At 49.0% G+C, this 15492-nt stretch overlaps 3 protein-coding genes across 4 annotated transcripts in view; 1 reads left to right on the forward strand and 2 right to left on the reverse strand.

Annotated features, from left to right (window-relative positions):
• Positions 1-15492, reverse strand: part of LOC144174205 (uncharacterized) — a 111232-nt gene that overhangs the window by 76128 nt on the left and 19612 nt on the right. The window lies entirely within an intron of this gene.
• Positions 1742-3672, forward strand: LOC144174203 (uncharacterized). The gene is made up of 2 exons (XM_077702741.1): positions 1742-2878; positions 3090-3672. The coding sequence occupies exons 1-2, from the start codon at positions 2205-2207 to the stop codon at positions 3667-3669; spliced, it is 1254 nt and encodes a 417-aa protein (XP_077558867.1). The 5' UTR covers positions 1742-2204; the 3' UTR covers positions 3670-3672.
• On the reverse strand, positions 3679-6504 carry LOC144174204 (uncharacterized). Its single transcript, XM_077702742.1, has 3 exons — positions 5842-6504; positions 4813-4951; positions 3679-4095 (listed from the first exon to the last, which is right to left on the reverse strand). Exons 1-3 carry the CDS (start codon positions 6114-6116, stop codon positions 3679-3681), a joined length of 831 nt encoding a protein of 276 aa, XP_077558868.1. The 5' UTR covers positions 6117-6504.

Genomic DNA, 15492 nt, shown 5'->3' on the forward strand with positions numbered 1-15492 from the left:
CTCATTTTACCACGGCACCGGAAGCCCGCTGAAGGAGGGAGGCGTTTATTTTCTTTTTCCAACTTCCGGTTGTTGTCATTGGCCCTCGTTTTAGCCCCTGCCCAGTGCCCCTGCCAATACGGTGAGGGCGGTTGAGGCGAGCCGAGCCCCACTGCAGGCGACGGAAAAACAAAGGGTGCTATCTTTACACCCCGCAAATCGGTCCAGAAAGGCTGAATCGGTCCGCTTAGTACTCAGGGAGCGGTCAAAATCTCAATGGTTCCCAATAGTGTTCACATCAATGTATACGACAGCAAACCGACGACTCGAGTGACGTTATGTTCTCATCTGTTCAAGAGCACCGTTCACGTTCACTGAATAGATGAACACGCGGGGTTTCGGCTACCCCGTGTTTTTGTCGCACATAGGAAGAGCTCGTAGTTCCGTATACACGCGCGCTTGCAAACAAGAGTCAGCCAGCTGACCCCCTCCCCTGCGCCCCTCTTCCTCAGATTCACCCCTGGCCCCATGGCGTCTCGAGAGCAGTACGATGCGGTGGTATATACAGCACTGGCCTGAATAGCTCATTTAGCAGATCCAGGACTACCACCCAAACATCCAAGACGCCGCCCTGTCCACCGATTGGCGCCTCTCAGTGCTGTGCGCCGAGCAATAATTTCGATGGCACTTTAAGGCGCGAAGCAACGGCACTCAAGCCTCGAGAAAGGAGGAGCAGACTAGCCGAGATTCGTCCACTACCATGCACTGACATTCCAGCACGCGGAGGTCCTTCTTGCACTTCGCTCCCATCAGAGCTGGCGCTCGCGGCCATTGGCGAGTTCAGCCCAGGCAGCAACACCGACACCGGTGAAGCTCGTGTATGCCCTGGCGACAAGGAAATTTGTGCGGGGGCTTTCCCCCCCAAATTTCGTCCACACCTTCAAAGGCCGACCACCGCAGAGTAACTTTTGGACGCCAACGGGGTCAGACTAGTCGCGGTGCTTATACGATGCCTATGCTTGCTATGCACAGACATTTCCAGTAACATGGCAGACGGGATGAATGCTCGTATGTGAAGTACGGCGGGATTTATTGCTTCTAGCCGTTATAGGTGCTGGGCAAGCGCATGCAAACGAAGGCGTCACATTGCGATCACATCAGCCTGAATGCTGCCATTTTGTCACACACACAAAAAAAAAACCGACCCACGTTGTAACCAAAGGAAGTCCGTTCCAGCGCACCGTGCATGCACATATGTGCCGTCAAAAGTAATTAGAACACGGTGTCATAAATTTACAGGATTTTCTGCTTCCGGAAACTGCCTGGCTGCACTGGTGTGCTTAAAGGAGTGCTCCTAATAGAACAATTAAGCTTCCTGCAAACCGGTAATGGCCGTCATAAAGCCAGTAAGACAAATATTTTGTCATATTCACAAATCCTTGTTCCAATTATGACGTCACTGGTGCACCGCTTCAGCTCCTGGGTAACTGTCTGAGAGAGAGAGAGAGAGAGAGAGAGAGAGAGAGAGAGAGAGAGAGAGAGAGAGAGAGAGAGAGAGAGAGAGAGAGAGAGAGAGTAAACATTTATTTCTGAAAATTCGGTGAGGGTAAAGGACTCGAGGAACTGATTCCAGGTAGGCCAGCGCGAGCCACCGAGGAAAGATAAGCGTGGGGAATTTAGGGTCCAATTCAGCTCTCCCAGCAACAGGGAGATGTTAGAACAGATGAAGTGTCGCGGTTAAAAACAAAACATACTTACTTATACCCCTGCTACACTGGGGTCCAAATGTCATTTGAACCAAATGTCATTTGACTCAAATGGGTTGCTTCAAATGCCATTCAGAATCCGCCGTGCTACACTACAATTTCGATGGCATTTAAAAGCTTTCACAATTGTTCGCTGTGCTGTAGTGGCGCTGTCGTTGCTCCGTTCTGTTTTCGTACACTAATACAACAATCAAACTTAGGAGCAGTCCGAGGGAGTAAAATGATATCAAATTAGAAGAGACACCAGTTTTGACTCTAACGCGGTGGCTGTTAGCGTAATTTCGAATTGAAATTTATGTTTTTTCATCCCTTTAGCCGCATGTTTTGTGCTGTCTGGCTACACTGGTTTGTCGCTCGCGCTCGCCACCATGCTTGCTTGAAGTTATTCTGCCTCCATACTCGCATGCTCGCTGTGGATTCGAGGTTCTCATCGCCGCTGCGTTTCATTTCCGTTGCGACATGGAGAACGAAGACTCCGGCGGAGACGGTCACGCACGCATAGCAGCTCTGATGGCATCGGTTATGCAATTGGAGGCAGAGGCGCAAGAAGCGAAATACGAAGCGGACGCTGCGGAGGACAGGATGGTCCGAATGAACGGAGTGATCGCTGCTGCCGTCGCCGCCGCCTCTTTGTCATCAAGACCGGGAAGACGGTTCTGGGCGCTCCCCCGCAACGAAGGATGGTTTGAGCGCACGCTTCCCCAACTGGATGACCAGGCGTTCAAGACCTACTTCCGAGTGTCGCGCGCCACGTTCCGCTTCATTGCGGAAACGTGCAGAGGCGCTCTAGAGAAAATGAACACACGGATGCGCGAGGCAATATCCGTGGAAAAGCGTGTGGCCGTTGGTCTATATAAGCTCTGTTCGTCCGCGGAGGACAGGTCAGTGGCCATCATTTTTGCTGTCGGGAGGTCGACTGTGAACAGCATCTACCGAGAGTTTTGCGAAGCTGTAGTAGAAGTCATGGGAGACGAGTGGATTGGCCTGCCCACAGCCCAGGGGATGACAGACCATATGCGAGAGTTTGCAGCAGTGTGTGACTTCCCCAATGCCGTCGGGGCCATGGACGGCTGCCACTTTCCTGTGTCGCCGCCGAAGGAACACGCCAGCGACTACATCAACTACAAAGGATGGTAAGCCAATCATGCCCAATCTTATCTCATCAAATAAACTTTCTAGGTACTAATTAAATAAAACGTAGCATGCCGCACTTAAATTGCTATGCTGTGGGAGCTCTGAGGTGCACCTGTTCAGCCTATATTGGCTTTATTCAGTATGCATGAATTTTTTAAAATCTGTGCCATGCTTAATGTTTCATCACTTGTTTTTCTGTTACTTCTGCAGGCACAGCATGATCCTCCTTGCCTTGGTGGATCACCGCTACAGATTTCGCTTTGTGAACGTCGGCTCACCCGGCCGGTGCCATGACGCGTATGTCTACCAACGGTCCCAGCTGGCGACAGCCGTTGAGGGGCCCTTGTTCCGTGCCCCCCTAGCTGTGATTAGTGGCACAGCAGTGCCCCCACTGATCCTGTGCGACCAAGCCTTCCCGCTTACGCCAAACCTGGTGAAGCCTTTCCCCCACCGAGGGCAGCTGAGTGAAGAGCAGAAGACCTACAATTACCACCTCTCAAGGTCGAGGCGAATTGTGGAGAACGCATTCGGGAGGATGAAAGCCCGATTTCGCTTCGTTTTGAAGCGCATGGAGTGCGACATTGACAACGCTCGCCTGGCCATCCATGCATGCTGTGTCCTCAACAATGTGTGCGAACATTTTGGTGATGGTGTTCTGCCTCAGTGGTGTGCCGACGTTGAGGCCAGCAATGTGGCGTATGAGCAGCCAGCACACCACACTGATGCTGTTGAAGGAAGTGGACATCAAGTGAGGGCAGCCCTTGTTGACTATTACAAGAGGCGGCAGTGAGGGAACACTTTATTTTTGAGCTGAATGCGTGTTGAAGTACTGTGTCATGGCGCCGTAGAGCTTTTCTTGCATGACGAGCTGCCGTTCCCGAAGTGCATACTCCTTGGCTCGAGCTGCTTTGAGGTCCTCGCGCATCAGCTTCTGCTCCTCGAGAAGGGCCACAAGTTCTGGAGGAGATGTGGACTTGCGCTTCTGCCGTGGAGGCTGCTGCTCAATGGTTTGTTCCCTGGCCGGCTCAGCTGTCTGTGGTGGAGCCAGCAGGGTGACTGCTGGCACGTGTATGACGCCATTGTCATCTGGTACATACTCGACATGGTCAAAGTCGCTGTACCAAGGCTCAGCCTCCAAGCCATCGCTTGAAGTGCTGGGTGCAACATCATCTTCAATAACTTCACTTGATTCTCCCCTCTCCATTCCAATGACGATCTGTTGAGAGAATGAAAAATCAGTGGCAACAAAAGGCGTCACACTTGCAATACAAAATCCCACTGCTTTATGTGTTTGTCTTGTATACAGAAAGTTGTGGTTTTAGGTGTTAATACATTTTTTGCATTGTGTTTTGTTGGCTTCCTTTCATAGTATTGTAATGCCGCGAACCATGCATGGGATTTGATTGTTTATGTTTTTGCTTGTGCCACCCGGCTGCGCCGGGCTGTTATCAGTGCATGCTCCAGCCTTTCTTTCTTATGCTGCATGGATTATCTCATTTGATAGAGAGAATGTTTTACCCTGACGCCGCTAGCCTAGAATAGTCTTCTTTAATCTACAGCGTTCTCGTTGTAATTCGACGGTTCAAGAAACACCCGTGCCAAAAGATATATTCCCGCGGCATTCGATTCACTGACACTCGCTTGTGCACGTCACTTTGTTGACTGCTGCTTTGATGCCTGTGTAGTTTTTGAGTTGTTAGGCGAGCACAAGTTTGCTCCAATAAACTTGTCTTTCCTTCAAGCCAACCACGTCATCTTTGGCTTTGTGACGGTATTGGGTTTCTCATACTATGTCAAGTTGTGCAATTGTTTTTGTCTGGTGCCACTACACGTCTTTTGCATTGTATGTCATGGTGTCGGATCACCTTTTATGTGACAAGTGTGCTTGTAACAAGAGCATTAGTGCAGCATAAAAGTCAATACGTTGCCATACCTGCTCAACACTGGGGACTGCGCTTTCACGCACCAAGGCTCGGTTGTTCCGTGGAAGGTTGCCAAGGAACTTGCCTACCCGGGTGAAGAATGGCCATTTAACGCGAGGAGCTCCTGTCGTCTGTGTTTTCTGATAAATTCTGGAATAGATGGTGTAAAAAAAAATGAAATGCACACTGAAAAGGCATTGTGCAAAAACTTGCAAGGAGTGCTTGTTGTCAAGGTTGAAGAATGATACAGTGGCTGAATAAACATTGGTTCGAACAGCATGTAACACATAGTGTTGTTGTACATCATTTCAAGCACATCTTCATTTTTCTAGCAAAGGCTTCCCCATCTGAGCTACCAATGTTTGGCTTTACAGTTCGGCAAAACAACTGACTAACATTCAAGCTCACTTGTTCCTGCGTATGCACTCCATTCATTAGCTAAAGCAGAGCAGCCTCTCACAGGAAACAATGCACATTTCTGTGCAAGAAATGATGCAGTGAAGGGATTCGATGACACTGTTTCACATAGTATGTCGTGGTATTCTGTTGAACATTGCTAAAATATTCAACTGGTTGCTCCCACTTCATGGCCCATGATGCACACAAACAATACATTGTGCAATAGCCTCTATGTAGTACTACTTCTGTTGCACGTTTCTCTCCTCTGACTTAATGGCCTACAGTGCACGCAAACATAAAATATTATGAAATAGCCTCCAGTGATATCAACCACTTGAAACAGTATTTAAATGCACCTTATGATTTACCAACAACATTGCAAGGGGCAGTGGCCCATACATATTTGCAATAGGCTTCGCTTTTAATTTGCGGTCGAGATGTCCTCGAACGCCACGAAATATATTATGCAACAGCATTTTCTGAGCGTTTATTGGCGTTTTCCGGCCATTTACAGGTTGCACCACGGGACAATTTTGTGCTACAGTAACGTCCAATAATATTACAGAGGCTCGGGAGCGATGAACAGCGTTTCAGTGGAATCACAACATTAACCTCGGTGATTATAAGTAGTTGGTGCTCACCTGAATAGGTTACCAAGATTTTCTATCTTGGCGTGCACTTGGTCCCGGGATCTTTCAAACCCCGCCTGCCGAAGGCCTTCAGCAATCTCGTCGTAGACCACGCTATTTCTTTTCTGTCGCCGCAGGTCCGCGAGCCGCCCTTCCCACAGGTCAATCAACACAAATGTTTCGGCTTCGCCCCAACGCTGACTGCGCTGACGGGGTCGCGAATTTTCATCCGCCGCGCGCTTCCTGCGCCTTGCCGGTTGCTCATTCGATTCCAAATTACCTTCCATTTGTCAGTAAAAAGTGGTTTTTCACAATACTACAGGGGATTAACAGGAAAAAATAATTACGGAAATGCGCACACTCGCAAAAAAAAAAACTGTCCAAAAAACGTGCACACATACACAAAAGATTGTAAATATGGCTGTCTTGCGTTTTTTTTTTTTTGCAACTGACCCACTGGTTTTGAGAGTATGAAAATTAAATACGTTGATTTCGTATTTTAAGTAAATAAACAGTGAAAAAAGTTCTACAAAAAACAATATTTTGTTTGTTTTACGTACGGAAGTATTATATTTTTTATTGCCGATCGAAGACGCTGCGTCCGAGAGTGCTGGAAATGGCATTTGAAATCTTAAATGTCTTTCTCGGTGCTCATTTGGCTCAAATGACATTTGAGCCAAATGGCATTTTAAAACCTAGTGTAGCAGCACAACTTGGCATTTGAGTCAAATGACATTTGGTTCAAATGACATTTAGACCCCAGTGTAGCAGGGGTATTACTCCAATATCATCTGCCAAAGCTGTTTTCGTTCCCCAAACGCAAGCGCCCTAGCTTGAGCCGCCCGAGTGACAATTTTGTGGACGTGAAATCCTCGCATTCAGCACAACCGGCACCGCGCAACGCTGAAACTTGTGAGGCTCCGGATGGACGTTGTTTCACATGCAGCATATCCTCATAGCAGCTTTTGTGCACTGCGAAATCTCTTAACCGTTGTTCGCAACTGGAATGCACCCGATACACCCAGCGTGGCGGCACAGAAAAACAAACACGTTCCCTCCATGGTATCGCTGCGATGTTCGAACACGTCATGCATATGATGTCCCGCGTATGATTCCCTGAAGTACATTCCACGCTCGCTGTCATGCCTATGAAGCCCCGTTTGCAAGGTACGCGGGCTTTAAATGAACCCTGCGGCACTTACCACAGACTATTCGGACTGTATTTTGGGGCAAAGCATATCGTCCAAGCAATCGTCCGGCTATAGAGAGCATGCGCACGACGACGCGAGAACGAACGAACAGGAGCGTATGCTATGACGTGACTTTCGCGTTCCGAGCAAGTGTTTCCACGATACAACGAACGCTGTTTTTTTTTTTTTTTTGCCAATGCTGGCTAATCTCTTAAGCGGGGGTATGCTTTCCTTGATGAACGTGCGCTCGAGTAACGCGACGAACGGTCGAGCTTTTTTTGTGTGTGGCCAATGTTGGCCGATCTTCCTAAGTGGGTATGCTTGGCTTGACGAACGTGCGCTCGAAACACGCGCGCACGGGCGCTCGGCATTTTCTTGGTATTTTTAAGTGCGGACACCATGCACAAGCGATTTGCTCAACAGCCTCGCTGTTAAAAAGCAGGCATTGGTGCCTGCTCGCAAGCAAGCGCTCAGCTGGCAGGGTGTTTTTGGAGCAATAAACGTGTTTTCGAGCGGTCTGGTTGAAAGAGTACTCAAATTCCGCGCGCACTCAAAGCACACAAGAAACGCCAAAACTGTTCGTACAGGTTCAGACACAGAGGTAGTTGGTGCACAGCGCTGACGACGGCGGATCCTCACAGTGCGAGAAATAAACCCTAAAGCTGACCAGCAACAGCCAGTAGGACAGGTGCACCGCTGTAATGACGTAATTACAGCGGTACATATATAAAGTGGGAAATTGAAGAGAACGCGGTTGATTTTTCCGCATCTTTCACAGCGATTTGCGAGCTCACCGTGCACATGTAATATTTGGCTCACATATTTCTGGCGGCGTAACCTCAACGTCACGGAGGTTTATTTGCACTGCTCAAAACGCGTTGCAGGGTCCCTTTAAAAGGCCGCGACCGTCACTGCGACCGTCACACGACCGTCACTGCGATGGCACACGACCGGTGCGCAGTAGCGTTTCAAACCACAAAGGCGGTATGTCAAGGAAGCAAGCGACCGGTTACAGTTCTAGTTTTTACGCTGCGATTGCGTGTGCCGGGCTCTGTGCACTGAGACGTGACGACGGTGGCGATGACGCCGGGCCCTGCACCCACTCACGGCCAACCTCCCCATTTTTGTTCGCTCCTCTTGTTTTGCGTGTGACGATGAACGCATTCGCTTCACCACACCGGCGCGCCGAGAGCGCCCGATGCACCCGGGAAGCGCCGTTTTGGGCGTCCCCGGAAGAGTCCGCGGCCCGGGCTCCGCCGCACCATGTGGGGGCATCTGTGACCGATTGCAGGATTCTAAGCTTGGCAGTCCGGGACCCCGGGCCGCCTGCAGCCACGCCGCGAGGCAGCGGTGGCACAGCGCGCAACGCCCCCAGCGAGTTGCAGTTAGAACACGTGTTGCAGGGGATGAATTCAACCTGGGGTTCCACGACCCGCCGAAGCACGCCCTCATAGTGAAGTATACAGTATACAATGTGAACTAGGAGGCCCCTGGTTCTCTCTCTGTGTGTGTATGTGTATGTATGTATGTATATATATATATATATATATATATATATATATATATATATATATATATATATATATATATATATATATATATATATATATATATATATATATATATATATATATATATATATATATATATATATATATATATATATATCTCATATAAGGGTAGGCAGTCAAGAAAGCCAAGGAAAGCAAAGGGGACAGTGTGGTAGGTCATTTTATTAGATACAGATTTTTCAAAGAAAGTATAGAAAAAATGCCCCCCGGGTGGAATCCGAACTCACGACCTCCAGAATACGTGTCTGGTGCGATGACCACTACGCTACCGGCAGGGCTGTGCTCCTCTCCACTTTCTCGGGTATTATGTTAAGGTAATTGTTTGGGGTGGTAGCCAGCGCCACTCTGCAGGCTATCACCTGGAAGGTCGACCTGGCTGGAAGGTCCCCGGGTTGAAAAGGACCTTCTTGTCAACCCCTGGGCCGTGACTCGAGCGTCTACGGCATATCGCGTCTGGTGCGATGACCACTACGCTACTGGCGGGGCTGTGCTCCCCTCCACTTTCTCGGGTATGTATGTTAAATTAATTGTTTCCTTCGCTTGAGGGTGGTGACCTAGCACAAATGACCTAACCATATTTCTCTCTCTCTCTCTCTCTCTCTCTCTCTCTATATATATATATATATATATATATATATATATATATATATATATATATATATATATATATATATATATATAACACAGAAATAACAGTTGGCACCCGCCGCGGTGGCTCAAAGGCGTTGCGCTGCTGAGCAGGAGGTCGCGGGTTCGATTCCCGGCCGCGGCGGCCGCTTTTCTGATGGAGGCGAAAAGCAAAAACGCCCGTGTGTACGAGATTTCGGCGCACGTTAAAGATCCCCAGGTGGTCAAAATTAATCCGGAGCCCTCCACTACGGCGCGCCTCATCGCCTGCGTTGCGTCGGCGCGTTAAACCCTACAATCAATCAATCAATCAATCAATCAATCAATCAATCAATCAATCAATCAAAAAAGAAACAAAGTGGAGAAAAAATGCCCGCCAGGTGGGATCCGAGCCCACGACCTCCAGAATACCGGTCTGGTGCGATAACCACTTCGCTACCGGCGCGGCTATTTTTCCCCTCGACTTTCTGGGGTATTTATGTGAATGTATTTTGTTCCTGTGCTTGGGGGTGGTAGCCAGCGCCACTACGACTTCTCGGGGTGAAGGGGACCTTCTTTTTAGCCCCCGGGCCGTGACTCGAGTGTCTACGGCATGTCGAGAGTGGTCGACCAGCGTTGAACCCTCTTAAGCTCCCTATGGCACCAAGACTGCCAGAACAGAGGCCCTCGCAATGCATGTAGCGAATCAGAATAGGAAATGAGGGGCTCCTTGAAAATAACGCAGAAATAAGAGTTGGCAGCCAAGAAAATCTCGGAAAGCAAAAGGGAGGATGTGGTAGGTATTGAAACAGATAAAGAATTTGGAAAGAAAGAAAGAAACTGGAGAAAAAATGCCCGCCAGGTGGGATCGGAACCCACGACCTCCAGAATACCGGTCTGGTGCGATAACCACTACGCTACCGGCGGGGCTGTTTTTCCCCTCCACTTTCTGGGGTATTTATGTCAATGTCTTACATTATTATGTTATGTTATTGTTATTACATGTTATTACATTGTTATTGTTATTTATTTTATGTCTTACATTGACATAAATACCCCAGAAAGTGGAGGGTAAAATAGCAGCGCCGGTAGCGTAGTGGTTATCGCACCAGACCGGTATTCTGGAGGTCGTGGGTTCGGATCCCACCTGGCGGGCATTTTTTCTCCACTTTCTTTCTTTCTTTCCAAATTCTTTATCTGTTTATATGACCTACCACATCCTCCCCTTTGCTTTCCGAGGTTTTCTTGGCTGCCAACTCTTTTCTGTGTTATTTTCAACGAGCCGATCATTTCCTATATATATATATGTGTATATATATATATATATATATATATATATATATATATATATAGTGAAGATTACATTTTTTCTTTACCGCACGGAAGACTAGCCCAAAAAGCTTCAAAATCACACCCTATTACAATGACAGTACGTTCACGGACACGTATTTTAAAAGTCAGGCAGGCACACGCACGCCTCAAGAAGATGCAACCAATTCGGCGTCTGCGATTGTGCCGCATAGATACCATACACAAGCGCACAATGTTCGCGAAAAATTGAATCAGTTCCCCGAGGTTGTACGACCTAGGTCGTAGGGCACGGGTCGTAGGGCACGCCCGTAGGGCAAGGAAACAGTTCATCACTGGCAAGACTAGTATACAAAAAGGGGGTGATACTGTAAGTATGTAAAAGGCAGGCTCTTTTTAAGAGTCTGCTGCTAACTAAGAATCTCTAAAACACGAGGTTGTTTTTGTTGGACAAGCAGCTCTTGGAACCGAACTCGCGACCTGCAGTGTCCAATGGCACAACGGGTAAGCTCCCGAAGCAACTGCGTGCAAGCGAGACGTTGCACTCCACAAACATGCACCCAGGCCAATATTAGCACAGAAAACACAATATAAATAAATTTACAAAAAAAGGCTAGAGACTTCGCTGGCAAAATATAAGCGAGCAAATTACGGGAAGGAAAGAAGACACCGCTTCGCCACGGAATACCCGAAGGACCGATCTCTGGGACAAAGGAACCAGGTTCGTCGGCCACTGGCGAAAGATGCTCTTGAGAAACTGAAACATTGCGCCACGCCTGCCCTTGGAGATTTGGGAAAGCAGATGACATTCTTAAAAACATGTGGTTGATTCCTCTGTCTTATGAATCAGTTAACACGACAGTGAAATGTGCAGCGCAATCTGCCGCTGAGCATGACTTGCGGGTCGGCGGCTGTCTTGTGGGTGTGCTCGGCGAGCGACGTCCTGCTGGCGGGTCGCTTCGGCAAAGGTGTACTGGCGTCCTTTCCGTGACTGTTATGACGTCAGTGAAATCTTGGGGTACCCCGGCATAAAGCTTTCTCGTGTTGAAATACAAAACCCGAAAACGAACAACCCTAAGTATAACGTAATCTTTAGTACTAGGTTGCTTCCCCGCAAGAAGACCCAGTGTGCAGGTGTGCACGCTTTACAGGCCGCTTGCTTCGTTGTACAGGCGTCACTTCTGTGACGGATATGACGTCAGCGAAATCTTCGTGTATCCGGGAATAAAACACTTTCGTGTTAAAATCAAATTGTATACTTCGCATGCTCCGAGGGTGGCAGTGCTTAATTACTTGAGCTCACGGTAACGCGGGCACACGAAGGTTAGCGCGGGTCTAGACGTAAGAAAAGAGGTCACAAAATGCCTACAGCCAAATAATGTTGCAAAAAAAGAGAGAGAAAGAACGAGAAGTAACGCATCCTGGCTGGATTTCGTAGACGAATGCATCTCCCCGTCTTCCCCACATACCCCCCCCCCCCCACCTCCCATCATCCTAGGCTGTGAACAAAACACGGAGCACCTGACAACCAGCAGTCTATTGGAGGCCTCCCCTACTTTTGCCCCCAGAACCAAGACCGCCCGGTTGTCTCACGGATCCCTGCAGACTAAGGGACCACTCTCACAGAGAACAGATCAATAAATGCTACCACCAGACCTAAAGAATACCAGTATACTCATGGCAGCCCCATAGCAACTTACAGCGCCCCCAGCTCTTGCGGATCTTCCCTTGGACTTTTTACAATGCAAGAAGCTGGGGACTGATTGCAGGAGTGACGTTCAGGGATACCAGAAGCGAACGTCATGGATTAGCGGGCAAACCCTGGTGGATGTGGAGCTGGGCAGCAGGGCATATAATGCAGAGGAGTGACAACAGGGGTGCCACCAGGGTAACAGGACGGCTACGAAGTGGTGGCGGCAAAAGAGGGTCAGTGGGCAGCGGGAGTAGGGAGGTTTAGTCCGGAAGTCCGCTTGTGGCCGATTTGAGTGTGGGAACACTTCCTAAGCACTTCGTAGAAAGGTGAAATAAGGACACCGTTTCGATTCTAAAAGAAGAGCAAGACAGTTAACTTGACGGGGGAGGGGTGGATTAAATAAGAACAAAGAATTTCCAGCGTAACAAACCTGCTTTCTCGAACGAAAACAGATATATATATATATATATATATATATATATATATATATATATATATATATATATATATATATATATATATATATATATATATATATATATATATATATATATATATATATATATATATATATATATCTCACGACATCTCGAATACATACGGCAAGCTTTCCATTTATATTCCACCAACTGTGCGGCGATACAGGGCTGGTTAGGTAAGTTAGTCACCGCCGGCGGTCGCCGATTAAAGTGACGCTTCTCCTGTACGCGGTATTCTAGTATCGTTCCGGGAAAGCCCAGGTTGTATCGTCGTCACCCTCGCCTGCAGTGTCCGCGCGTCGTCCCGCAAAGAGCGGCCACGCCGGCCCCGCTGTCACGGCAGCCGGCGTGCGTGCACGCGTCCTTCGGTGGCGCTACGCGAGGTTGCCCGAACAGCTCGTATGCGAGCAACAAAAGCCGGAGCTCGCGGCACAAAAACCTCAATATACAGTGCACGTACGCCAAAATGAAGAGTTAAAGAAACCCTGCCAACTGGGTGACGCGCCGAGGTTTTCTTTTGACGCGGTGCCGGTGCGCTGGTGTGCGCTCTGTATCCTGTTAGCGCGCTGGCAAACAATTAACCGCGACCGCCACCCAACCGCGATGTAGCGATCCCCCGCTGCCTTGCGCTAATATATGCCGGATCATGGCGCAAGTCCCGTTCGCTTTCTTTCGGCGCCTCGACAAACAATGAGCTTCTAACGCAGATAAAGAACTTCTTTTGTTTGTTTGCTTTAACTACCTCAGACTCTGGCGCATTTTCTCTCCCGCTCGTCGTCTTGATTTGAGCAAGGCATCCACCGTCAGTTTCACCTGGCTGCCCGCGGATTGCATTCGGAGTATATTCAGAGAAACGAGACAAAAATGAGCATCCAGTAGTAATTGCTGGGCCTTTTCCCGACTTCTGCACGCTTGCGAGGTTCGCGAACCACCCGTGCGTCATGTGCAAGTAGCTGCGCGAAACCACGGTTGTTTGCCAAGTCCACCCAAGCGGACGAACAAACATTTTCTGAGACTTAATTACTCAAAGTATAATTGCTGATAAGGCGTTAGTGTTAGTGCAAAACTAAATTGCGCCGGGCCCTCGATCCGCCTCTTCCTCCGATGACAATAAATGAGCGATAACGAAACCGAAACTCACGAACAATTGAACGATTCTAGCTGAGTACCGAGCGGCAAAATAAAAACGAAAAGACGAAGAAGACTTTGTGCAATAAGCTTGCTGATTATTAGCCGCATTTCTTTTTGTCCGCAGCAGCTCGTTTATCTGGCTCCGCTGCAGCGGAGTCAATAAGCCGGCTCTGATAAGGCCATCTGGACCTTACTAACACAGCCGGCATTAATACCGTTTGTGTTTCATCCCATGCAAGTTGGAATTTCCCAGTGGCATATATAGGCTCCATCGTGAATCAGAACACTGGGAATTGAGCAATCGAACCCCCGAGCAAAGAATCAATACCGACGATTGAAGCGTCTTGCTGTCGGAAGGATATAGCGCCTGCTACGCCACTGCTACTCCACGCCTGTACATGCTTAGCTAGGGCTTGTAAAATGATGGGACCACATATATTTGTAAATATCAACGTGCTTGCATGTAACGTGAGGGGCGCCGCCTTTTTAGGACGAACGCTACACGTGCACTCGATCTAGTTTTTTTTTTTTTTTCCTAGTCAAAAGAACCAGGACATATTAAGAGGGGCGGGAGGCGATAGCGACAACCGAAAACAAAGAACACGATTTCACGAGTTTTAAAGCAAAGCTTTACTACTTTCGTCCAGCGGTTTCGCGCCGGATGCCCAATTTCACCTTTTGACCGGAGACACCCCCCCCGGCGACACACCCCTACTACTACTACTATGTGGTTCGAGTGAAAAGGAAAGGAGATGCACTGGGGATATTACTGAGCCCAGCTGGGGGCTCACTTGCATACAACCCAGTGCGGGGGGGGGGGGGGGGGGGGTATATAAAGATTAGAGAGGTCGAAGCGCATCGCGTGATTCGCCGGGACCGTTTTCGGACCTGCTCACAAGGCCCCATTTTCAGCACGAGCGGCGGCGGCCGCCGCCGCCGCCGCTGCTGCCGATCAGTTGATCGACGGCCGACCACCCCCGCAGCCTCCCACGCATGCGCCGCTGGGTTCTCGGCCACGTGACTCGTCTCGCGGCCGGCGAAGAGGAACGGCGCGTTCGCAGTGAATGAACGCCGCGTTCGCCGGGCCTCATTCTGTGAGCGTTGCACGGGACCAAACGGCCTTGAGACGTGGTCGGCAATGCAGCTACATCACAGGTTGACCAGGCGAAACCAAGACTCAACCAGACTAAGCCAATCTTTTGCTTTGCATATCCAAGGTTAGCTGAGCTGAGCCGCAGCCATTTTTTTTATTTTATTCTGCCCCCACCCCACCCCCACCTCTTCACCTCGCGCGCACTGAATAATAATAATAAAAAGGTCCAGTGACTGCCACACCCCAGCCACAACCCCCGACCTCGTATTCTTCTGCCCACACCCACCCTCCCCACTCCCCCTCACCTACTCCCGAGCAGTGGGAATGCGCGCTGACCAGCTCGGACCTGCAGGACCAGCAAAAACCTGATCCAGCGGGCCACCCGAGCAGGGACAGCTCACGGCTACCTGTACTAAGGCAACCACCAATCTGCTGTAATTTTGTAAAATATGCGTTTGTTCCTCCTCTTCCAGTTGGTTATTTAATATAGGCGCAAAATCTGAGAAGTTGTAGCTCTTCTTTGAGTATACGTCAAAGAATAGTCGTTGACGTATTCACAGAAGAGTGATACCCTAGGATATCCTAGGGCGTA

Source organism: Haemaphysalis longicornis, unplaced genomic scaffold (genome assembly GCF_048455015.1).
Source record: "Haemaphysalis longicornis isolate Haplotype H1 unplaced genomic scaffold, Haemaphysalis longicornis Haplotype H1 scaffold_3, whole genome shotgun sequence".
Classification (NCBI taxonomy): Eukaryota; Metazoa; Arthropoda; class Arachnida; order Ixodida; family Ixodidae; genus Haemaphysalis; species Haemaphysalis longicornis.